General features: G+C 40.0%; 1 protein-coding gene across 1 annotated transcript; it reads right to left on the reverse strand.

Annotated features, from left to right (window-relative positions):
• Positions 1-17,996: 17,996 nt before the first annotated feature.
• Positions 17,997-22,183, reverse strand: LEW3 (UDP-Glycosyltransferase superfamily protein). Its single transcript, XM_078580083.1, has 7 exons — positions 21,835-22,183; positions 20,522-20,808; positions 20,143-20,329; positions 19,644-19,712; positions 19,370-19,563; positions 18,710-18,819; positions 17,997-18,332 (listed from the first exon to the last, which is right to left on the reverse strand). The coding sequence occupies exons 1-7, from the start codon at positions 22,132-22,134 to the stop codon at positions 18,094-18,096; spliced, it is 1,386 nt and encodes a 461-aa protein (XP_078436209.1). The 5' UTR covers positions 22,135-22,183; the 3' UTR covers positions 17,997-18,093.
• Positions 22,184-24,689: the final 2,506 nt, after the last annotated feature.

Here is a 24,689-nt window from a genome sequence, read left to right on the forward strand (position 1 = left end):
ATTCGTCTTCTTGATAGGGTAAAATTTCTTCAAAGGCCTACTCTATTTCATCTCACGAGTTCAACTCAAAGGATAAATTCCTAAACCACACTTCTACTATATCTCTTAAGGTGAGGGGAAATAGTCTAATCTTGAGTCTCTCTAGTGGAATATGTTAATACTTATTATCTTTGTCGTGCTTTTATGTCCTCTTTTTGTTTGTATGTCGGGTCTACGTATTCGATTCCATGTACTTGTGAATTCAGGCTGATGTGCTTGGACCCATGTGTGGGCCTTTCCCAACTAGGGGAAGGCCTTAGGATTCTTCTATGTACGCCTATTCCCCTTTTTCTAGGGGGAGGAGACCCATCTTCACAACTATGTAAGGAGGGCAGGTAGGCGAGAACTCCTCATTTGACTAAGGAAGAAAAGAGAAAACCCTGTTTTATTTATTTTTAGTGTTTGTTCCAGTTTTTCAATTATTCACAAAAATGCCCTTCTGAATTTGAGGATTCCCTGGGAAACCCTAGCCGCTGCTACCACTGTCGCGTGCCCACGCCCACCGCCGCCGCCGTGCACCACGCCCGCGACTACTGCTGCACCCAGTCGAGGCCACAACCCCCCGCGCCCACCGCACCCGCCACACCCGCCGTATCCGCTGCACCTGCTGCACCCACCGCGCCCGTTGCAGCTGATAAGACAAAAAAGGGTGGTGAATTATCCAATTTTAATCCCTTATCATTGTTGATTTCAGCTTATAAAATAAAATTTATAAAACCCTAACTTAAGATGTGTAATGATAAGTATAGGTATCGTCCAAGGGAAGCTAATAAGGTAATTCAATTAATGATCTACTTGAATAATCTTACCCTAATTAGGGTTAATTTAATCTTCAATGAAGATCAAACCACTCCAATTAGATGAAGAATTTAGAAAGGAGGGTAGAGGAGATGGGAAGAATAGAAGTAAGGACCTCTAAAATTGACTTATTTGATCCAATAAAAAGGATCAAAGTAGTAAGAGGGATTAAGAAGAAAATTTAGTTTCAATTTGTTTTGGGGGGAACTGGTTATCCAAATTAACTCACCACTTTCTCATAAACTTATCGTTATATTACCTTTAAATTAAAATTATCTCTTTTTTTTCTTTTTTAATGTGCAAGTGGAATACTTAGTTCAATTCAATAATCAATCCTAACAATAGAAAGAAGAGAGGGATGGAGAAACAAATCCAGCCCTGTGTCCGTTATCGTTCGCCACGCTCATCCGCCTGTGCCGCTTGATCTAGCCGTGCTCACACTGCCCAGATTGTCATTGCATGTCGTTCACGTCACCGAAAACTCACCCACCAACTCCCCTTATTGCTGATACGGACGTCACAGTCGCAACTAATCCAGTACGCTCGCACCTCTTCCCTTTTACGTGCTCATTTATTTCTTTTAGTACCTCCCAAGCACGTCTTCACTGCCTAGGTTAGGGTGGTGATAGATAGGAATGGCATTCAGTGGGTTAGGTTTCTATCGGTACAACCTTGGTTGGTGCATCGAAGGTGCACTCACTAGCGGCAGTAGGCATGCTCGCGCCGCCGGCCTTCAACCTGTCGTCCAGGTCATCGGGAGCCAAGTGGCATTCCCAGGGCCTGCTTGCCGTGACTTAGTGGTTGGTGTCCATCAACGCTGGATGTTGTACTTTTCATAGATTTTATCGTCGTATTATCATTTGCATTTCACCCGCATTATTCATCTCCACTGCATATCAGGACTGCCTCGCTCACCCTGTGGAGTAACACAAGCCGTTCGATCTCAGCATTCATCATGTTACATCAGGTTCTGTTAAAGATTTTTAATACAGATGTCTAACTCCTTATTGTTTTTATTCACAACCACAATAGAGGCATTTAATATTTTCAACATATAAACTTTTAATTGAAAGCAAGTGTTGAAGAATCGACCTGGATTTTTATATGTGAAATTATAGATACTGATATGAAATTAAGAGTAATAAATAAAAATTCAGAAAAAACTGAGATAAAAATTCATTTACTTGGCTTTCCGTTTTCCTTCTGCACTCGAGACTTGGGGAGATTATCAAAATTGGAAAAAAAATAAGACTCAAAGTAAATAAGGCTGGGATAATGATTTACATATGCTCAATAAAATCTTAACCCATTGTATTGTTCCCTTACTATCAACTTTCCCTGTTCCAGTTAGCTTGCCAAACATAATATAATAAACCAAGTAATAACACTTTTTTATTCTATGATAAGCTTAAGGAATAACAAGTAATTGCAATATATATATATATATAATAGTAATTAATCTAAAATCAAGTCACTCTAACAATTCGATGAAAGCAAATTACGATTTAATTTTACTGTCATTGTAATTTTATTTTTCTCAATAAAATAAATTTGTTAAAATAGAAAACTCATTGAGATTTGTATAATGGGAGTGAGGTCGCCTTCAGAGGGACTGTCCTTTAGAAGTTGATCTAATAGTTGACTTAGGGTGATGGAGAATTTAGTGTCATTATAATATGGTAATTAAAAATATTAGTTATCGTTGAGTGGTAGAAGTAATAATAATAAAGATAGGGAAAATAGTAGAAGATAAAAAATTAGTAGGTGGGAGTAAGTTTTCAATGGATGAGAAAATTCAGATATTATGTAGCAGTAATGAATAGTAAATAGCGTGAGAGAGAACTAGAGAAAGAGATAGAGAGAGAGAGAGAGATAGTTTAATATACTCTTTATATCTTTTGATGGATATTAGAAAAAACAAAGAAGTAGGATATTTGAAATGAATTCATGGTATTAGAATGAAAGGTGATGTTATCGTAGGTAGTTCAAAGAATTATCGAAGATAACTGATACAATAATAAAATACCATTCATAGGAGACAGGTGGGTTATTTATAAAATTAATAGTAAGTTATCTATAAGATGGGAGATAAATATAATAATGACAGAGATTAAGATTTAGTTAAATAGTGAATAATATTGTACTTTAATAAGATTATTTTTTTTAGTAAGATGTAAGAAGAATAATGAACAAGAAGGGGAAAAAAATTATGATAGGGGAAAGAATGGATTATATGCTAAGATATAGAGTAATGGAGGACAGAAACATGTGGGTGTGTGTGTGTATTTAGAATTTAAGATTAAGAGAGATAGAGAGGAGAATAGGGATTATATAATTTAGAAGAGAATTGAGTGGTTAGAGAGATGATATCTAAGATATTTTTATTAACTAGATAGATCGAGAGAGAAATTACGAAGATGGAGAAGCATTAAGAAGATCACTAAAATATTAAGCATTAAGCATTAATAAGATCATTAAGAATTTTAGTGGGTATTTCTGTATTTTATATTTATTTATTATCTTAGAAGTAGAGTAATATGAGTTATATAGGTAAATATATTTAAGACATGTTTTTCAGTATTTTTTTCTGAAAGAAAATTGAAGTAAACCAGACAATTATGTCGACACCCTACAGGTGTTAAACAGAATGCCTCAAAGAGGCCGCTACGCCCAAACAAAATGAAATCAAAACTTTCTTTGAATCGGATTGAAATCTAAGAATTCCAGTATGTTTATGGATTAGTTTTGATTTTAGATTGATTTAGAAAACATCCCAAATCCACCCTCAATCAAAGAATGGGGGTGGGAAAGCCGATCATCGCCCCCCAGCTTCGCCATGCAGTTTCCCCCTTTCTTCTCCTCCATGCTGGTGTAGCTTTTCCTCTTCCTAGACTTTTTATGATGCATCCCCCTGTAAGTTACGCAATGGTGGAGCTGTCAAGACTCCGACCATCGCTCCAAGCTCTAAAAGGGACCTCCGTTGGCGTTCTTTCCTTCTGTGACAAAGATGCTGAATAAGGGGGCCATCAATCTCCCTTAAGGGCTTGAAAACATCCCATAGCCATAGATGGCCTGTAACGGACCTAAAGTCCTTCTTGTAAGTGTGATGGCATGTAGGGGGCCTCCCTCAGCTTTAAACCACCATATGGGTGGAGGAGGATGAGGGCTACGATTGCAGATGAGATATCTTCCCTTAGTCATCGGATGCCCCCTTACTTACGGCTAACGGCTGTGATGAAATTGCAGCCATGGACCCATTTTACCCACAAGGCTCCTGTCTTTGCAACTTGTATTTCAAATTAGCAGCCTTGTCATTAACCCCGTCAACCGCCTCATTTGTATATTCTACTTTGATTGGCCCATCACTTGGCCCTACCATCGGTGTCAGCCAATCAAGAGACTGAAAGAAATAAAGTTAAATAGTATGAGGTAGATCTCAGTGTCCAATCTTCCTTAAGAATATCAGATTGCTGAGATCATATCCGTTCACTTAAAGTGGCTTGATATAACACGGCCTTCGGATCAGGTCGGCTTGAAGCCCGACCATAATTTTCTTTGTTATTTCCTTGAGAACACAGCCCAGTTTCCCACAATATGGTTTTCCTATTGTTCGCCTAGCTCAGTGAGAAGCGGTAGAGGGCTGACATTGGAAATCCCATATCAGAAGAATTTGAAATACAAGTTGCTCTATAAATGACATTCTTTTGTATCCTTTGAATTAAATATCTACTTCCCTCTTCCGCATGTGTGCACAGGCTTGATTACCGTGGGCCTCTTTGTGGGCCTTATGTGGGCCATGCTAAGGATTGGCCTTGAGTTGATGCTCCAGCTTGGCACTGCTACTTGGGCATCGGCTGCTTGCTAGGTACATGAGGGCTTGAACGCTATGTGCTCACCCCCTTGTGGCTGGCTTGAGTGCTGATGTGCACCAAGTGCAGCTTCCTATAGTGCTCATAAAACCATCATTTTATTTATTTTCCTTTTTTTTTTAATTTTCACTTCATCCCTAAAAAATTATAGGCTAACATACTAGAGAGAAGGATTAAAATCCTACTCTTTCCATCAGGTGTATAACCATTGGGATAACCCTTTTTCTTGGATTTAGTTGAAACATGAATTATTTCAACTTCCTTATCCATTGATATCTCTTCTGCCATACTAGCGATTTCCTTCTCTTTGAAGGAAGAACAATGGTACCTCTTTGAACAATGAAACAAAATATTCGTTGCTTGAAAATGAAGAAGACTTGGCGTAGGAAGCATTGAAAAAATCTTTAATTTTTATATTTTTATAGTAACTGGGATTACAAAAATTAATTGGAATTCATTGTTTCACTACTATTTAAATGGTATTCAATTCTAGTCCTGCTTGCTCGACCATGGCTCAAGAAGAGGCATTCACTAGATAGAGCATCATATTTATATGCATAACTCCACTATATCAAGCTCTTGAGAATTTTTTGTCGCAGTTTTTTTTTAAATTTAATGAGGATTTAATTAATTATTCCCTATGTCTGATTTAATTAATTATCATCTTATGCATATGAAGCTCTTCAGAATCTTTGATTCCCTTCTGTTGGCTACCAAATGAGGATTTAATTAATTATTCCCTATGTCTGATTTAATTTATCATCATCATATCCATATGAAGCTCTTGAGATCATTTAATCGCCTTATGGTGACTAACGAATGACTATTTGATTAATTATCTCTCTTGTATGATTTATTTAACTACCATTATATGCTTATGACACTGTTGATAATTTTTTGTAACCATTTTTTAGCTATCAAATGAGGATTTAATTAATTATTCCCTATGTCTGATTTAATTTATCGTCATCATATCCATATGAAGCTCTTGAGATCATTTAATCGCCTTATGTTGACTAACAAATGATTATTTGATTAATTATCCCTTATGTCTGATTTATTTAATTACCATAATATGCTTATGACACTGTTGAGAATCTGTCATAACCTTCTTTTTGCTATCAAATGAGGATTTAATTAATCATTCCCTGTCTGATTTCTTTAAGTTTGAAAATATGCTTATGAAGCTCTTAATAATCTTTGATAGCCTTTTCTTGGCTATCAAATATACATTGATCATTTCCTGTAGTTTTCCTTCCCAATGCATATTTCCTCTTGATTATGTCCCAACACATCATTACAAACCAATTTACTGTTGTATCTATAGTTCGGGGACGCGGACGAATGAATTTTTCATCCCATGGGACGAAATTCATCCCGTCCCAGAGAGTCAGACGATTTTGGGGACGGAAAATCATCCGTCGGTCCTGTGGACGGGACGAACTTCGTCCCATGGAATGAAAATTCGTCCGTCCGAAAGGCTTGGACGTTTGACGAACGAATTGGGACGAAAAAAATGGAAAAAAACTATTTAATCCCCTATGAAATATAAGGCTTATGATTAGAGTTGAGTTCAGTTCCATTATCTTGAATCAAATTAAATTGTGTTTGTTATGAAACGAATATTAATTATAGATCTGGAGAAAAAAATATGTGCATCTTTAAATTTTGAATGTTTTATTGTATATACGTTAAAATTAATTGTAGAATTGTTGATATATCTAAGAAATTGCACTATTACGTACTATTCTAGACCTATTAAAAAATTATGTTCATGGGTTCAATTTTGGATTACTTGAGTCAAACAAGATAGATACCCAATACCTAAAACGGCGGTTCCCTAATTATTTTTTATATTGCTCCTTCTTCAGTTTAAGCACTCGATCTGAGTACGTAAATGAATATAAAAGTGGCAAACCTTTAATTTGTCCAATTCAAAAAAGTTGTAGCCAGTAACTTAAATGTCCAAAAAGTATTTATAGTATTTTCAGTATGAAGGAAGTGGACGTATAATACGACGCAGAAGACTGGTAAGCACCAAGTCGCAGCGTAGCCTCGTCGAAGCCGCACCGTAAATGCACCGGTGCCGCACCGTACCCACACCATAGCCGTTTCCCCCTGACTAATAGGCCAGCCACTTCCTGAAAGTACATGGAATGATAGTTGTGAGCTATAATACTGTTCAGTAAGAAATGAAGTATATGATACAATACTTTTGAAGCACAATATAGGTCAATGGTTCGGAGTGTGTTCATCGGAGGGAAGCACATTCGTGGGCGTGACAGTGAGCATCGTTGTATTGAAAAGTATGAAATTCCTTTGTCAATAGATTCATGCTGGAATATCTCAACAAAAATGCACATGTCATGGAGTCACCCCGAAGAATATCAACTTTGAGCAGTAAGACAAATCAACAAATCGTTGAGAATTTGTTAAGGAAAAAGTAAACACCACGTTCGACTGCTGTACACCGCAGGTGTTCAAGAATAATCAGAACATGTGTACGTCAAAATTCACAGTGTAAATGTAAGACAAATTTAACTTAGTCTTTGTTTTTAATCAAAATTGAAATTGTAATTGGTAGAGAGTGAAAGATTGAATAAGTAATATGTAGGCAGACTGTACTTACAATGACGATATGTGTCGTGCGTGAATGACACATCGCGATCATATTGTCTCTCCCTTTACGCCGTAACATGAAACGTAGATAGTCAATAAAAGAGAAACATGTTTCTGAAAACAAGGAAGGCGATAGAGCATAACCCACCATCGGTCGAGCTGTCATCATCGTCGGAGTCATCATCAGAGTCGTCGGAGTCCCGCTCTACACGACGGAACCATGCGCGAAGCATCATCAATATTTCAATGCTCTCCGCATCAAGCCGTGATCTTCGGTACGTTGTGATGCCTTGGCCGACTGAAAAAAGTCGCTCCACCGGTGCGCTGGTCGGACTGACGGCAAGGAATTGGCGAGCAATTACCGTCAGATTTGGCAAGTACCGCATCCCAACATCCTTCCACCAACCTAGAGGGTTGTTTTCCTCCTCACTACATGGGATGTTAATATACGTATCCAGCTCTTGCCTCGGCGTTGACTGTGGACGTTGATGGCTACACGGGTGCGTATATTGCCGCTTGGATGAATATTGGTTTGGACGTCGACTTAGCGACAACATTACCCGCTCTGAGTCGCTTTCATCTTCTTTTGTCGTAGCCGTAGACTCCAATAGACTGCCAAGATAGGAAAGCACACTCTGTCTACACGAAGGATGAATCACATCTAATTTTGAGAATGGATCTAATGTTGCCGCTATTGCGACGGTATTATTGCCCCAAAGTACCATTGCATATTGCATCAATTTGCTACGCATAGGACCACACGCTGACCGTAGGGCATTCCTGCGATCGGCATCCAATGTTGCCCCTGCATTTTCCGTGGCATGCTCAAGGTGCGTCGTGAGCTCCGCCACTAATGATGTTACTTCAGTTGATGCCAATTTCTTCGCGGAGCACACAAAGTCAGTTCCCTGGCATAGTGGCCCAAGGACGCATAGGTATTCGTCTATCATCTCCCAGTCCTCCTGACACAATCCGTAATCTCTGGTGGGCGTCGAAAGGAACCGCATAGCCATGTGGTCCAGGACTTCTTTCTTACCAAAAGCACGCTCTAACATCGTGAAGGTTGAGTTCTAGCGCGTTGGGCAGTCGATCTTTATCTTGTTCGAATCCGGCAAATCAAACATCTTGCACATGTCAACATATTTTTCCATGCGCTGCGTGGATCCTTGAATGGCATTCACAATGGCTCTCACGCGTGAAACAGCTTCCCCCAAAGGTGCAACTACTGCCGCAATATCTTCCTCAACATTTGAATCAATTGGGTCTTCCGTGTCCAATGGTGTTACTGGGCGAATATCTCAGACACGTAGTAAATTAGTTGTAGGGGGTTCTGGATTGCGAATGACTTTGAGCCTGGCCTGGACGACGAGGTTCAGGACATGGGCAAAGCATGGTACATGTCGGTCCATGGTGAACTGGGGGTTTACTGTCTTCTACTGATCCGCAATCATTGTTCTGTTGTTGGACGCATTGTCCGTGGTGATGGCACATATCTTCAACTCAATGCCGTAATGATATGCCACTTCCACGACGATCGTCGCTAAGTTCGAGCCGCTATGTGATCCCTTGATCTGTCGCAGTCCTAGAAGAAGCTCACATATCTTCTAGTTTTTGTCGATCCAGTGAGCAGTGATTCCTAAAAGGGCGATGTTGTTTTGGGATATCCAAGCATCCACGGTAAGTGATACGCTAGAGACCTCTACAAACATCTCCACCAGCTTCCCTTGGACATCGGCGTACATCCTTTCGACTGTCGCCTTGACCGCATCTGGACCGGGAATGTCGCCCACCACCTGTGTCCCATAGAACCACAGCCTTCGGAACGACTTCTTCTTCACAAGACGCCAAGGAAGATCGTTGTCGCAGATGAACCTAACAAACTCTTCTTTCGACCGTTCCATGGTGATGCCGCGTAAGTATAACTTACGTGAGAGTAATTCGTAGTGTAGTATGGTTCTCTGCTTCAGTTTGCGTCCACTAATTTCTTCATGAACTCTGCGGTGCACCTTCTCTAGATGTCGCCAAAATACATTTGTGCTCTTGTCTTTATTCCTCTTGATGACGACCTTACGGATGGAGTTCTCTGCTTGACAAAGCGTGCAGTGATACTCGTCCGGACCAATTTCAACAAAATAACCTAAAACTTTTGACCGATTACGTCTGCTGCTACGAGTCGATAGGTTATCATCAACCTCGATTGCGATGCAATCTGAGGACATCGACGGCGTTGCCTTAGCCGTCGATTTTGGGGTGGTAGCAGAAGTGGATTCCATTACTCTACCTTGGCAATTAATAAGACATTATCATTTATAAAGAAAGTGTGACTTAAAGTAACTAGTAAATTCAGTAAAAAATTGCAATCACATAATGAGATGGGCAAAAACATAGGAAAACACCACATAACGAGAGAAGAGAGAATGCTACATAACGAGAGGAGAACGCCACACATAGGAAAAAACTTTCACTTCAACAACAACTGTGTTCTTCCCCATTCCAGGAGATATCTAAAGAAAAGTAGACTTAAAAGTTTTAAACAACTAAGCTTGGTTTTGAACATGGCATGGTCGTTACTCGACTAGCTACCCATTGCCGCCGCTATCCGCCAAGGGGACTTGAATTGTGTGTGCACTAGGGCTGACGTGGTCATCGCGGAAAGGGTGGGCTACTATAACTTATACAACGACAATCATCTCCGGCGAAAAGTTATGGGCTTCCCAAAAAGCTGTATCCACGAAATAATTTTCTGGTACCTTTTGGGGGAGATCCGGAACCCCAAAAAGGAAGGGACGCAGACGGGATAGAAGGCGGTGTGAACTTTCAATGATAAGGGCGTGCTGCCAGGGCGTGCCATGTGGAAGCAGGACTGTTGGGGACGGAAGGCAAAGTTCAGCCGGTGGTGGATTTGAGGAAGGCTTCGGGGTGTCGGTGTCAGAATCCGAGGAAATGTCGATGACGTCTTCATTAGGGTGATGATAGGCCAGGCGTTGGAGGAGCAAACAAACACTACGGCCCGGAACGCGACGACTACAATGCAGGGTACCCTTGAGGCATCGGTCTAGCCCGCGACTCCCGTGTACCTGGAAAATACTCGTCCCACAAGGGAGGAGCAAGTGTTAGAACATCGGCCGTAAACCATCTGATGAGACTGGATGCCTTCTTCTAACGATTCCGTCAAATGCATCGTTGGACAAAAACTGACCAGTTTTGGTGACTCTGATGAGCATGAGAGCCTTCCAGTGGATGACTTGTTGGACTAAAACTGAATACTTTTGGTGATTCTGGTGAGCAGTAGAGTTTTCCGCTTGGAGGAAGTGTTCGAGCGACTAAGAACTTCCAGGGGGCTTCCTACGGACGAAGCCGAGGCCAGAATGGGTCAAACTAGAGAGAAGAGTGTGAGATGTAGAAATAGGTGAGAGAAGCTAGAATGATGAAGAAAGGGAGGGATGCAATGGAGGAGGGGACACAAGAAAGACTGTGAAGACAGAGAAAACCATCACAAATACTACAGAGCATTCATTTCAAGATTTTATCGGGATCAAAAAAAGATCATATATGATATTCCAGACTTGGGAATAACTGAGAATAGGGTAATTTCGTCTGGCAAGGATTAAATACTCCTCTACCCCTGCGTTCGATCTACGCATAAGACATATCTCTTGAGGAGACCAATATTGCAAAAGGATGTTTAAGCAGCTTACGTAAATCTTATCCAGAGGAGGAGTAAGGACAAGAAGATCTCTAGACTGGGTTGTAAAAATAAGATTTAGGATATTTAAATGAAGTTTAGAATACACTTCAAGTTCCCAATTGTCTTTATTATCCTCTAAAGGGAATCTGTTCTGATGGGATCAGATATGGACAAGAAGAAAAAAGAGGAAAAAAGACAGTTATATCCGCATCGAAGATAGTGGGACGGAGCTGATGACCGTAGAAGAGAAGCTGTTTTTATTATCAGCTAGTAAAGATGCTTATTATAACCAATCTCATAGCTGGACGTTACAGATTCTATAAATTGGTGTGTACGGACACGTCAAGCATAAACAACGGCTAAAATTCGTAATGACGCATGCGTATGACTCCTTAACGGAGCATATATGAGGGGAAATAAAATTCGATTTCCATGGGTGCAAAATAGAAATAGGGGTCTACTAAAATAGAAAGCGAGTGCGTTACCCAACCGTTCTTAGCTCTCCAGACGAAATTTTTCTTGCCACCACAGGAGCAAACTGGATTTCCCAACAGTGAGCACGGCTACTAAAAAACCAAGGTATTACACAACAGAAATGCGTTACGTATAGGAGATGATCACGAGTTCACAACACAAAAGCACTTAATGGCGCAAAGAACTGACAGCAATCAACCTATGAAAGATGGGATGCAACACAACGACATTATAAAAAACCCATTGAAGGAAAAAGAGATGAGAACATACCTTGACGTCAAAGAAGCGGCGGAAGGGCGCCCTGCGCCTGCTGGGAGACTTCACTTTTCCGAATGCGACAACAGGTAATCGTTCCCGAGTCCAGCCTCCCGAGTGCTTCCTCTTTCGTTCAGAGTTACACGCTACCAGCGGATGCCATAGATCTGCCGTGCGCGGGAGAGTAGAGAGTAGAGACTGTAGAGTGGAGAGTGGAGAGTAGAGAGGGGAGAGGGGAGAGGGGAGAGGGAAGCCGGGAGAGTGGAGCGTGGAGAGGGAAGCCGGGAGAGTGGAGAGTGGAGAGTGGAGAGGGGAGAGGGAAGCCGGGAGAGTGGAGAGTAGAGAGGGGAGAGGGAAGCCGGGAGAGTGGAGAGGGGAGAGGGAAGCCGGGAGACTGGAGAGCGGAGAGGGGAGAGGGGAGAGGGGAGCTGGGAGACTAGAGACTGGAGAGTGGAGAGTGGAGAGGGGAGAGGGAAGCCGGGAGAGTGGCGATTTAGGGCTCCAAGCGCGGGCTGGACATATTTTTTCGTCCAGGACGAAGGACGATACGATTTTTTGCCGAGACGGGATGAAAAACCGTCCCGGCATTACTGGACGGGATGAAAAATCATCGCGTCCTTCGTCCTAACGCTAACATAGGACGTTAGACGGGAAAAAATTCTTCCCGAACTGCCCTCGTCCTGTCCCGTCCCGTCCTCGTCCCGGAACTATAGTTATATCATGATGATTCAACCAAAAAACTCAGGTGATGTAAGTTTAAACAACTTAATATAATTATTAATGCAACGCATCCTGATTTGGATGTTTTTTATGATTTTTTTTAAGGAAATCACCCACTTAGGACGTATGGTATCTTTAGGTATTTCTATCAGTAATTTTCCATGTTTTAGTACAATGACTTTGCAACCATCCCGTAGTTACTGGTCAATAGCTAAACTTCCAGCGTACAAATTCATAATGAGCCAAAATACATTATATAGATTAATTAACTTTCTTTTAACAAGTACACTACAATGACATGTTTATAATGTCAAATGAAATAAATATAATTATAATTTTAATGATTTTAATCAAGTTTTATTTCAAGGATTCATTTAAGATGTTACATCTTTAATTAATTATGTCATTATGTGTCCATTTGTAAAAAATGTCATTAGGTTAATTTTTTTAAAAAAAATTGTGCATCTCATTATTTGAATCCTGCAGTCTTGAAGTACAAATACCCAATAACTTGATTTGTTTTAGTTGTATTGTCTTAGAGGATACCAACATATCTCAATAGTTGAAGAGTTCTTATAAAGCTTAAGCATAAAATATTTCTCTCCACTTTTATTCTGATTCTGTGAATGGACTTCAATTTGGTCCCTCCACATCACCGTTTTTTAGATAATTTCCGATTTCTTTCATTTGTGATTTTTCAATGCCTCTAAAATAAATTTTAAAAAATTCACAAGAAAACCAGAAAATTCTAAAGTTAGCCGACAAAAATTCAGATGAAAAGGGAGTGTAACGGTAAGTTGTACGCAATGGCTGAATAAATCTATTCTATAAAATTTACATGCATTTATCTTCACACATGAAAAATAAATATAGTGTGATAATCATTTCTTATCATGTAAGAACTTTGAGAAATTTTCAGAAGTACTTCAGATAACGCATATTATGGAATGCATCATAGCATGGTAGGTCAATCCCATATCAAAAAATCCTGTAAAATGAGGGAAAATAATTGTTAGTATTATCAGATACAGGAACATATTCAATTCCCCTAGCGGGCCCTAGAAATATATTTACCAAACATTAGTTCTATCAATGGAACTTTCATTCTGACCCAGAGGCCAAGCCTATGATCTAGCAAATGACCCACCTCTGCCTATAGACAAAAATTATATTGTGGTACTGTGAAAAACACATAGTTATATCTTGGTTATAAGATTTCATGATTCCCAAATTTAACCAGTCAAAAATGGATTATGATCATGTTAAAAATAGCTGGGATGTGATTGAGAAAGTATACTTGAAATGGGACAATTAATCAATAATATCAGCCTTGGTGGAGCAATCTATCCACCTTCTCTAGGAAAGTCATTCTGCCTTGGAATATGCAAGCGAGCTTCAGGTCCTAGGGGAGGATTAATTTTTATCATATATGAATTTCACACTCTATTGATCTGGGATATGCACTTCATGACAAAGGCCTACAGCTACTTTACAGGTCTGCGTCCAGAATTTGAAAATGTTTGTGATTACTTATCTAACAAATAACACAAACTGAGATTCGAAGATGTGGTCATCTAAGTATGCAAAGAAGGAGCTGCTTGAAAGGTCACAGTCAGATAATTATGTAGAATTCTGCTTTATTGGCAAAGCTGGTGTTGAGAGGTCTGGAAAATTCCTATGTACCTTATTGTAGCACTAAGAAAGTCCAAACATCCAATGGTACCAAACTTACTTTGGCAGATATTATTAGCATTGAAATTGACCAATTTGGAACACTTACCCATGTCTTACATGTTCCCAACTTAAGCGTGATGACTAAATCCAAAGTCACCACTACATCACCTGTAGTTAAGGAGGAGAGTGAAGTCGGTGTGACCATCAACTTGTATGATAATGAATCAGAGCTTGCTGCTGCGCACTGATTCATTGGGGACACAGTCACTAAAGTGAGAAAAGTAGTTGGAGCTATTCGTGAAACAACACAGTGATAGATTTATTATGTTGATATCTGTAGGGGACATAAATTGCAGCCAAGGTTTCCCTCACTTGATTGCCCAACTCGGTGGAGAAGCATTCACGAGATGCTATAAGAAGCTATTGCGTAGAGAGATGTGATTGATGCAGGGGCTGCATTATTCACTAAAGGGAGGAGGTAAATGAAGATCTCGCATGAAGAATGGGAGCTGCTGAAGGACTTTTCCTTCCTACCGAACCTTTTACGTACACAACAGATCACGTCAGCCGATCGAAGGAATCCAGTGTTGGAGATGTCATCCTTGTGGTGTATGCATTATCACGACACGTGGAGGACTTCATTTACGGGGTTACTAAGCCCATGTTGTTCACCGACAAGAGACTACCTCAGGATGAACGAGTATCATTGATAGCTGCATGCATAGCCATGCAGAAAAAACTAGCTGACTACAAGAACTTGTGGAACAATGATGGTCATCCTCGCTGCCATGCTACTTGACCCATTTTGCAAGGGGTCAATTTTGGTTGAGGCATCCTATTTGAAGGCTATCTCCTATGTTCAAAGAATTCTCCCTATTACACCAGAAGTTCTACATGACCAATGCAACCCAACCATGCCCGTCAACAATAAAATATTGAAGGCTTGGGTCAGTCAGGCCCTCAGCAGCAAACCATCTATAAGAATAACTTCAGCAGCCACCCTTGTGGAGGAATTTGAGACCTTCCTACATACAACTCGCCAAGGAGGGGGAGATACTGCATGTGCCTGGTGGGGTAGTAAGGGTGTTCTTGTCTCTCCAACATCATCAAAAATTGTGTAAATTTCTATTAGTGTCTGTAATTAGTGCTCCATTAGAACGGTTGTTCTCTGATGGCAGAGCAATTCTCACTTATGGGCAATCATGTTTGGAGAAGTCGAGTATCGCGGCACTTCTTTGTGTAAAGTGATGGTTTCAAGGGGAAGAAAACAAGTGGTACAACATTTGTCTTGTTGGTAAAATCTATCATGAAATAAAAACATCAATATGATTCTAATTTATCTTAATTTACGTTAAGCGTATTGTAAACTGACAGTGTATTAATTGCATATTTACACTATAGCTTTAGAGAGATAGGACAATGCTGATGTGATTGAAACACAAAAAAGCATTCTATTTCGTTACTCTTTGGATAATATAAGTACTTTGTTTGCTATTGGTTGGACATTTGATATTTGTTAACTTAAAGATGAATTAAACTTTTCACTTTACATTTGAATCTTACAACAATTCTTACATAATCTATGAAGTACATTACTGGTACCATGCCGCTGGCAGAAGAAGTGGCAGCCAACCTCAATTCATACCATGACGGAGTGTGCGACTACTCCTTCAATGCCTCGAGATGTCACCACAAGACTAAAGTATGCATTTCATCAGCTCTGACTCTAAAGCTGAAGATGACAAGAGTGTTAGGTCTGACTTAAATTACATATATGCCACTATTAATGGTTTTCAATTCTCATCGGAGAAAATAGAATTGATTCAGGCCAGTCCGAGACAAGTCCTTCCAAGCCTTCACTTGACTCCAGTTGACCCCCTAAGCCACACATCCCAGAGAGCCATGATCCATATTCTGAGCCATGGGTTGACCACATCTACTGGACCCACCACAACTTTTCCCCAGCAATGATTAACCACGTCTAGTAGCAGGTTGCTCACAACTTCTACCAAAGGCTACCTCCATCACCCCAAAGCTCCGGCGAGGATAACAGATGGCTTGTGGAATGAAATCTTATGTCACCTCAATCTCACCAGATGATACTCCTTTAAGTTTACGTACTATCTTTGTTTTATAGTCTACGTTTTGGTTAAGTTCCCTTAGTTGACATCAATGTGGAACATTAATTTAGCATTAATTTCATATCAATGTTTCGTCAATCTACATTATCACATTATATATACAACTCATTATCTAGCACATATTTTTTGCTAACAATTGAACATGAAAATATGTTTTTTGATCTTAGCGGGAAAACCAAAATTCCCACATGATATCCGTTATCCATTCCATTATCGTATTCGATATCATTATCGTTATCCCCTAAACGATATCAACATCCCATATCAATATCATCCTAACAATATCCAGAAATGTTATCCATTCAGTAATGCATAACAATATCTGAATCTGATCTCGTCCGCATCCGTAATTTTTTTTACCACAGATATTGCGTTATCCGATTATGGATATCACATAAGGATGCAATTAGTAGCACCCTAATTACCACGATTCATGGACAATTTGATACCAGATTATGCGATGGCACACTGGTAATGGAAGGAAATTCATTAACTATGAAATTAACTCCATATTTAAGTATCTGGGGATTAAGTATGAATCTTCATGCCCAAATATAATGGAGCCTTCAAAAGAAAAATGAGAGCTTTTACCATTGAAAGAAATGTACCAAAGGTCTGAAAAAATGAGCGCTGCTATACTTTCACCTAACTAACCAGTTGCCAACTCGTTGACTATGTCAACAAACCCCTTCAGAAATTTTTCAGACCTCTTCTCCACAAGCTAAGATTAATCACAGTTTGGACCCAGGACATAAGCCTACAAGAAATAAGCTTACTGGATGTTGATGGGTGCATACCGTTAAGTAGATGGCAAATGGTCAACTCGAAAGGTTCGAAGCCGCATCGGTTTCCCAATAATACACCCAAAAATAAGGCATTGATTATGGGAATACTTTTGCTTGAGTTGCCGAGATGAACACAGTCGGACTTCTCATCTCTTTAGCTACTAATCAACACTCGGAATTATATCAGTTTGATGTAAAATGTAATTACAACATTCCCAGACAATGCATTCTTTACGACAGAGTAAGACCGAATTGCATTGGTGATAGTCTAGCATTCACGTAGCTTGAGTAAATTTCTCAGACCACTCTAATATTTTATGAAGATGATATTATTTTCACTGCAAATTATTCGACTAAAATGATTCGTAGGCATTCTTAAACATTCTTTAGGATATCAAAGTGTTCCATCCATTCACTGCTATATCGCTCTCAATATAAATATATTTATGATTTACTGGATGAAACAGGTCACCTTCCATGCCACCCTCAATATACTCCTATAGACATAAATTGTATAACTTAAAGTTTGGTGCCACAGAACTGAATACTGACCCACTATCCTAATCCCATAATAACTCTTCCACATTTGTCACTGCAGACCAGATATAAATTTCAAAAATCATATTTTTTTTAATTATATCTACTTTTGGCTGATTTTCATTTATCCTTCAGTTAATATAAATGTATACAAAACCCCTAATGTAAATGTCACATAAATTACATGCTAGGCTCAAATTACAAGTTTTCAACTAAAACTAACACTTCTCGAATCAAAAAAGTTATGGTCCTTTACATGGGTGAATCCAAATTGATGTCATTAAAATAATATCTAATTCATGAAAAAAGATATTTATGTCATTTCCACTTTACACGTCCTCCAAAGATAACAATATCGGAATGTAAGAGGGAGAGACACATCTCCGTTCTCTTTCCATTTTCATAAATTTAACATACCAATCTATATTTTCATCATAATTTATGAAAACATGTTAGTAACAGGGACAACTGGTAATCTAAAGTCAGGCCTGTGGTTACCTGCTGTGCAGTATTGGACAAACAGCAGCTAAAAACTCCTCAAAAAACTTTCTCTCAGAGAATCTCTCTGCTCGCCTCCTCGCCGCAGATGTAATCGCCAGCCTCTCCGTCTCTGGCATTTGCAGAATCGCAAGAATTGCATTAGCATATTCTTCCGTTTTCTCTGCAAGAAATCCCGTTCTCTGCCCGTCCTCATCAACGACGATATCCATCTTGGGTCCTGCAGAATTATGCGCTGGGACAAAGAGAGAGGAATCAGAGAGCTTAAAGTCGGCAATAATTCGTAATGTTTGTAAATTTCTAAAAAGAAACTGTATTCTTATCGTGAGAATAGTGGAAATAGAATTTCCGCATGGGCAAGTGGGAAATGAAAGCAGAGGAATGAATGTCACCAAAGGGGTGAGAGAGAGAGGGGACTGGAACAGAAACTTCACTTAATACTCCCTGGCTGCCATCCTAAAGAAAGGACTATCCTAGTTAAAGAAAGGAGTATTTTTAAATGGATAAAATAAAAATACTCGAATGGGCCTAATGGGCTAAAAGTACAAACTCACACCCAGACGGTATAGAATCGCATCAATTTCTTATAACTTTGGGCATTAAAAGTGGTACCGATTGGAATGGCACCAGCAGCCATGTACTCAACGATGCTTATTCCAAAGTGTTCATCTACCATGGAGTGGAGACCCGCCACTGCAGTTCCAAGAAGCTGGACCAGTTCCCTGCACCAAAGAGGATAGAACATAAGATGGAAGATTTGAAATGGAAACAAGTGAAAAATTTTCCGAGTAGCTGAAGATCGATTAAATTCCTTGAGAAATTTTAAAATCCATCGAGCAATGAAAAAAAATAAAAAAACAAGTTTGTGCACAAAAACAGAAAATGTATTCTTCAAAACAAAGAAGTTACCCATAAGGAAGGTAGCCAAGAATCTGTTGAATTTGTCTAGGGAATCCTCATGGAGGAGGTTCAAGCATCAATTCGGGACTTAATACTGTTATTTCACTTTTCTTCTATCCTTCACAGAACCCTATACTACGAACTCTATTAACCCCCCCTCCCATTTCTGATATTATAAAATGCCCTTTTTTGCTCAATGCATCTTGTGAAAGTGTTCTTCAAAAGCTGCTTCTCACAGTCCTACTTTATCAGGTTTACTTGTCGAATTGGCTTCTCTATTTTTTCGCTTCTCTACATTGCATTATTTAGTGGTAATTGAATAAAAATAATCAAATGGTAAACAAAAACTAAAAGTAGTGGGATAGTAGAGACCTATAAGTGACATCAATTAAGAACTTCACATCGCGGTCGATACCAAGCTGGCTACATATTTCCTTGAGCTTCCTAACCCGCTCTTTGTCTTCATCATGTCTACAGCTGCCCACAAGCAGAAGCTTAGGTCTTGGCAGTGACATATCCAGATTGTCTAAAGCAAGAGCCAGAGCTTCAAGTTGAACTGTATGCGCCTGACGCAGATCAGTAACAAAATCGCAATCTATTAAACTTTAGCACAATATGAATGAATTCCATCAATGACAAATTTCACCTTTTCTGGGCGAAACTGGGCAACAGATATGAACACCGGCGCTTCCTTTTGTCGCTCCAGAGGAAGTGCCTGTTATTGTAACAAAAAATGGTGCAAGCTAAGGTTCAACAGACTGGATTTCTGGGAGTAGGGTTCAGCATTTCCAGACAATGTTGATGGTTGACGTTGACAATTGGACGATGATGATTTCAACCTCAACAGCGGTTGATGTCAATGTCAACCATCCACTGTTCAAAAGAAATTCGTCATCTTCAATGTCAACATGACGTATCCTGGTTGGCATTGACAGGTTAACAATCCATGTCGCTTTAATTTTGCAAAATTCTTGGAGAATCTGTCACATCAAGGTCTAACATAAGCAGTCCCCCATCAATATTATCTGCATTGCCACCTTGCCAAAGTCAACCACCCTTTGTCATCAATGTCAACAAGTGTCAATGACATTGCATTTTGATGGATAGATGACGGGTGTCAAACCCTCCGGGTAAAGAAAATGTACCTGAAGGGCTGAGGTGTCACAGGGAGGGTAAACTCGTCGGATTCGATCAGGAATTTTCCATAGCTTCTCGATGTGAGATCTTGTCCAAGAAGAATTGACCATCGCCAGATCAGAAAAGGATCCCACAAACCCATAAATCCAGCTAAACACAGTGTAGTAGATGATCTTGCACCGGGAAAGCCAAATGCTGGAATACGATAAAATAATAGTTAAATTCACGAATATTAACAACTTTGAGCATTTATTATTTGATATTGGATCCATGATACTATACTTCATCAGATTAAAATGCGAGATAACAAACCATGTGATAAATATTCCAGGCTTTTTCATAGAAGTATCAAAGGTTATAATGAATAAAGATACGACTCAGAATCACCTCCTGGCAATGGCAGAGTCGTTGTTGTACATTGCACTGCGCCGGCAGACGCGAGAAATCATATCTGTGCTTATCGTTGGATAATGTGTATAGCACATTACTTTGCACCCAAACAGTTTGGCGACAGGATAAGTAAAGGCATAGCCACTGGTATCAAAATAGAACTGGGGCGCTAGGGTACTCAAAGCCTCCCATGCAAGATAGACAGAACCAAGGCTTTGGCCAATCATCGTAAACCGGGGATAAGTTCGTTCTTCTATCCACTTCCTCCTTAACAAGATCACGACCTGTTCATAAAGAAAGTCAGTTTAACGCCACAATCTCTTGATATTGGTGCACGATTTTGAGAAAAATATTTTTCAAAAAACAAACCAAACGGCCTGATTAAATTGTTGAGACAGATATTTTTTTGAACAAAAATAGTTGATACAGATTGCTAAAGCAAAGGATAAATTTCTCAGGTTTTCATAGCATTTACAATAGATCATGATGTTGAGCTAATCTCTCGATTCAACCTTCAGTTGATTTTTTGAGACCCAATTCATACAACTTCAGAACTTCGTTGAAAAAAAGTTCTTTTGTAATTCCTAACAAAAAGACTCAGAAAACACAGGATGCCCACCTACCTGAGCAGTCTTTAGTTTGATTCAAGATATTGTTCAAAAGAGATAATGACCAGTTTATAGAGAACGTCAGTTCAGCATCGCCATTCATTGATCTCGGTATATGATTTCCCAAAAACAAGTTTCAAAAATCCTGAACAGGGCTGACTGATTCTGTTGATGCGGCGGATTGCGAAAGAAAATTACAAATTTCTCCAGATTTGATCGCATTCACAACAAGTAATGATGTTGAGCTCATCTCCTTATTCAATCTTCGGTTGATAAGCCGCGCCCCAAATCTTCCTAACTCGCATATTCTTTGAGAAAAAAATTGAAATTACACGCAGGAGAACTCAGAAAATACTATATCCCCACCTACGCGAGCAAACTATCGATAAAACTCCAAGATTGAATGTTGAGCTCATCTCAAGATTGAATCTTCGATGGAAACATGATGAAAGACTGAATTTTGTTTTGTCAATTCCCAAAACCAGAACTCATAAAATATCGAATACGCACCTACATTAAACAAATTGTTCATAAAATTGAATTACACATTCAAACTACATATTTCAATCTAATACCAAATTATAATCCGAACAAAAAAAATAGTGAAAAAGTAAAAAAATCAATAAAAAAACGAAATTATTAACAAATCGACCGCAACACAAAATGACATTTCTACTGAAGAATTCAAGAACAAGTCTATACCTCAGGCGGGGATAGAAGCTCCACCCCGAAACGATCTCTCGCCCGGGCGACAAGACCTTCAGAAGTGGCATCATGATCGCCCGTAAAAACGACGGATCGAAGATCAGGCCGCTCACCCTGGACGGCTTTGACAGCGCACCAGAGCACTCGTTCTCCACCTCCGCCATCGTTGGTGTATGGATGAAAGAATCCAACCGCAGCAATCTTAGGGCTGCTCCTCGCCTTCAGCCATGCCGCTGCGATCAGCCCCGACAACGCCGAGATCGCCCAAACAAGAACAAGGAGAAGAAATTCCAACATTGCCGCAGAAAGATCTCAGTTTTTGGCCTTGGGTTTCGCATTATACTCAAATATATAGAACATTTTTTGGTCTTACATCTAAGTTTTGTATTTAACATTGGTTTTATGGGGTTCTTCTGTGGAACAAATCTCAGTTGAAACAATTAATGGGTGTTCATGTTGTTTATAGAGTGATGGAAATTGAATAGTAATTTAGCATTGTTTGGAAAATATATAGAAGCATGATATTTCTTGTTTTATAATATTGTTGGATTTAGTAGCTAATAAATTTTGGTTTTACAGTGACTGAAACTGGTTGTAAGAGTGTATTTTGGAGATTTAATATTGCTGGGAAAAAGAAAATGTTTTGGAATTTTACAGGTATTCATGATGGTTCTATGGGACACAAGTGGTTGGGGACATCCCTGGTCCGGATGCGGTGAAAGCAACGGCTTCTAACATGTATAGAGAAGTCCAAGGGAAATTAATAGAGATGTTTGATGGCGTTCACAGTGTCTCTCTTACAGTGGATGCTTATCACAAAATAATCTCGCCCTTTTAGGTGTCACTGCCCACTGGGTTGACGCCGACTGGAAGCTGTGTGAGCTACTCCTTGCTTTCCAACAGATCAAGGGATCCCATTGCGGCACCAACTTGGCGAGGATCGTCGTGGAAGTTGCATATGAACATGGAATCGAGTCGAAGCTTTGTGCCATCACCACGGACAATGTGTCTAAGAACAGAACGATGTTGGCCTCTATTATAGATCAATTGAAGACCATAAACCCATAGTTCACTATCGATAGACATGTACCATGCATTGCCCATGTAATCAACCTCGTAGTCCTGGCCAGATTGAAGATCAGTCGTAATCCTGAGGCACCAGCAAGTAGTACGCTACGAGGCAGAGATTTTCACATGTATGCAGCATTGGACACAGATGAACTAACTGAATCGCAAGTCGAAGAATATAGTACAACGACAGATGCACCCTTGGGAATAGCCGTTTCACGTGTGCGAGCCATCGTCAACGCTATTCAGGATCCACGCAATGAATGGAGAAATACGTTGATATGTGCAAAATGTTTGAGCTCCCAAACACGATCAAGATAAAGGTTTGACTGCCCAACGCGCTGGAACTCCACCTTCATTATGTTAGAGCGTGCTCTTGCCAAGAGAGAGCTATTTCCCTATGTCCTATTGTCAGGATTACGCCAAGAGAGAGCGCGAGGTTCCTTTCGACATCATCTAAAGATTATGCCCTATGTCAGGAGGACTAGGCGTTGATTGAAGAATATCTGTGTATCCTCAGGCCACTGTGTCAGGGTTTCAACTATGTGTGTTCTGTGAAGAAATTGTCAATCACTGAAGTAACATCATTGATCGCAGACCTGAAGACTCAACTTGAGCAGGCGATGTGCAGTGCTAGGGCAACTTTGGATGTCGAGCGGAGGGATGCATTGCACTCGTCGTGTAGTGCTATGCATAACAAGTTGATGCAGTATGCAACGGTACTTTGGGGCAATCATACTGTGGCGATGGCAGCGACATTGGATCCATTCTCCAAAATAAACGTTGTGCATCCGTCATATCGCCAAGATGTGTTTTCCTATCTTGGAGGTCTTTTAGACAGCGTGTGTAATAGAGATACCAACTGAATGTGAGTCGGAGCAGGGTGAACCATCTGAAAGACGTCGTCAGCAATATTTTGTATCCTCCAAGCGATAATATACACGTCCGTGCAAGAGTCAGCGACCACGTTCAGCACCTAGACAGGAGCTCGACAAGTATCTAAATATCTTGTGCAGTTAGGAGGAAGATAGTCCACTAAGCTGGCGGAAGGACGTTAGAACTCGATACTTTCCGAACTTGACAAAAACTGCATCCCAATTTCTTGGCGTAAGCCCAACCAGTGCATCAGTGGAGTGGCTTTTTTCAGTTGGCCAAGGCATCACCACGTATCGAAGAGCACGCTTAGATGCAGAGAGCATTGAAATGTTGATGATGCTTCGTGCATGGTTCCGTCGCGTAGAGTAGTACTCGGCTGACTACGATGATGACGTTGACGACAACAACAGCTCCTTTAATGGTGAGTTACGTTTTATCGCTTTCTGACCTTTGCTTGAGCATGCTTATTTTTCTTATCTCTCTCCTTTCCACGTAATAGTGTAAGGGGGGGAAAAACACGAAGGCGGTGGACACGTGTACATCCTTCCTGCTTTATTGTAAGTCGTGCGTCTACCCCATCCTTCCTGCTTTTATACACATTTCCCCATCTGTGAACGCAGATATTTGTCTTCCATATGCATGCAAAGAATCTCTCTCTGATGCGTTACTTTGAATTTTTTTTCATAGCTTTTATCTTTCGTCCCCAAAATTCCATCTCTAATGTGAATGTAGAACTTTCCATTTTAAATCCGCAATATCGAATACGTCTCTCAACTTCACTTACCTATTTTAGATTTTGTTCTCGCTCTAAGACTTAGAATATTTCTGAGGTAAACTTTTGTCAAACAGTTGTCTCCCAAATTGTTGCACACAGATATTTGTCTTCCCTGTGCAATGCAAAGAATGTC

This window comes from Wolffia australiana, chromosome 8 (genome assembly GCF_029677425.1).
Source record: "Wolffia australiana isolate 7733 chromosome 8, ASM2967742v1".
Classification (NCBI taxonomy): Eukaryota; Viridiplantae; Streptophyta; class Magnoliopsida; order Alismatales; family Araceae; genus Wolffia; species Wolffia australiana.

Bases quoted from the DNA above. Each gene is read 5' to 3' on its own strand.
- LEW3 (XM_078580083.1), bottom strand. From the start codon at position 22,134: ATGTTGGAATTTCTTCTCCTTGTTCTTGTTTGGGCGATCTCGGCGTTG. The intron at 20,330-20,521 runs GTGATTCTGAGT...ATCGTATTCCAG, and splicing joins GACTCTGCCATTGCCAGGAG to CATTTGGCTTTCCCGGTGCA. The intron at 18,820-19,369 runs GTCTCTACTATC...TCTTTGGTGCAG, and splicing joins TTAATTGATGTCACTTATAG to GGAACTGGTCCAGCTTCTTG.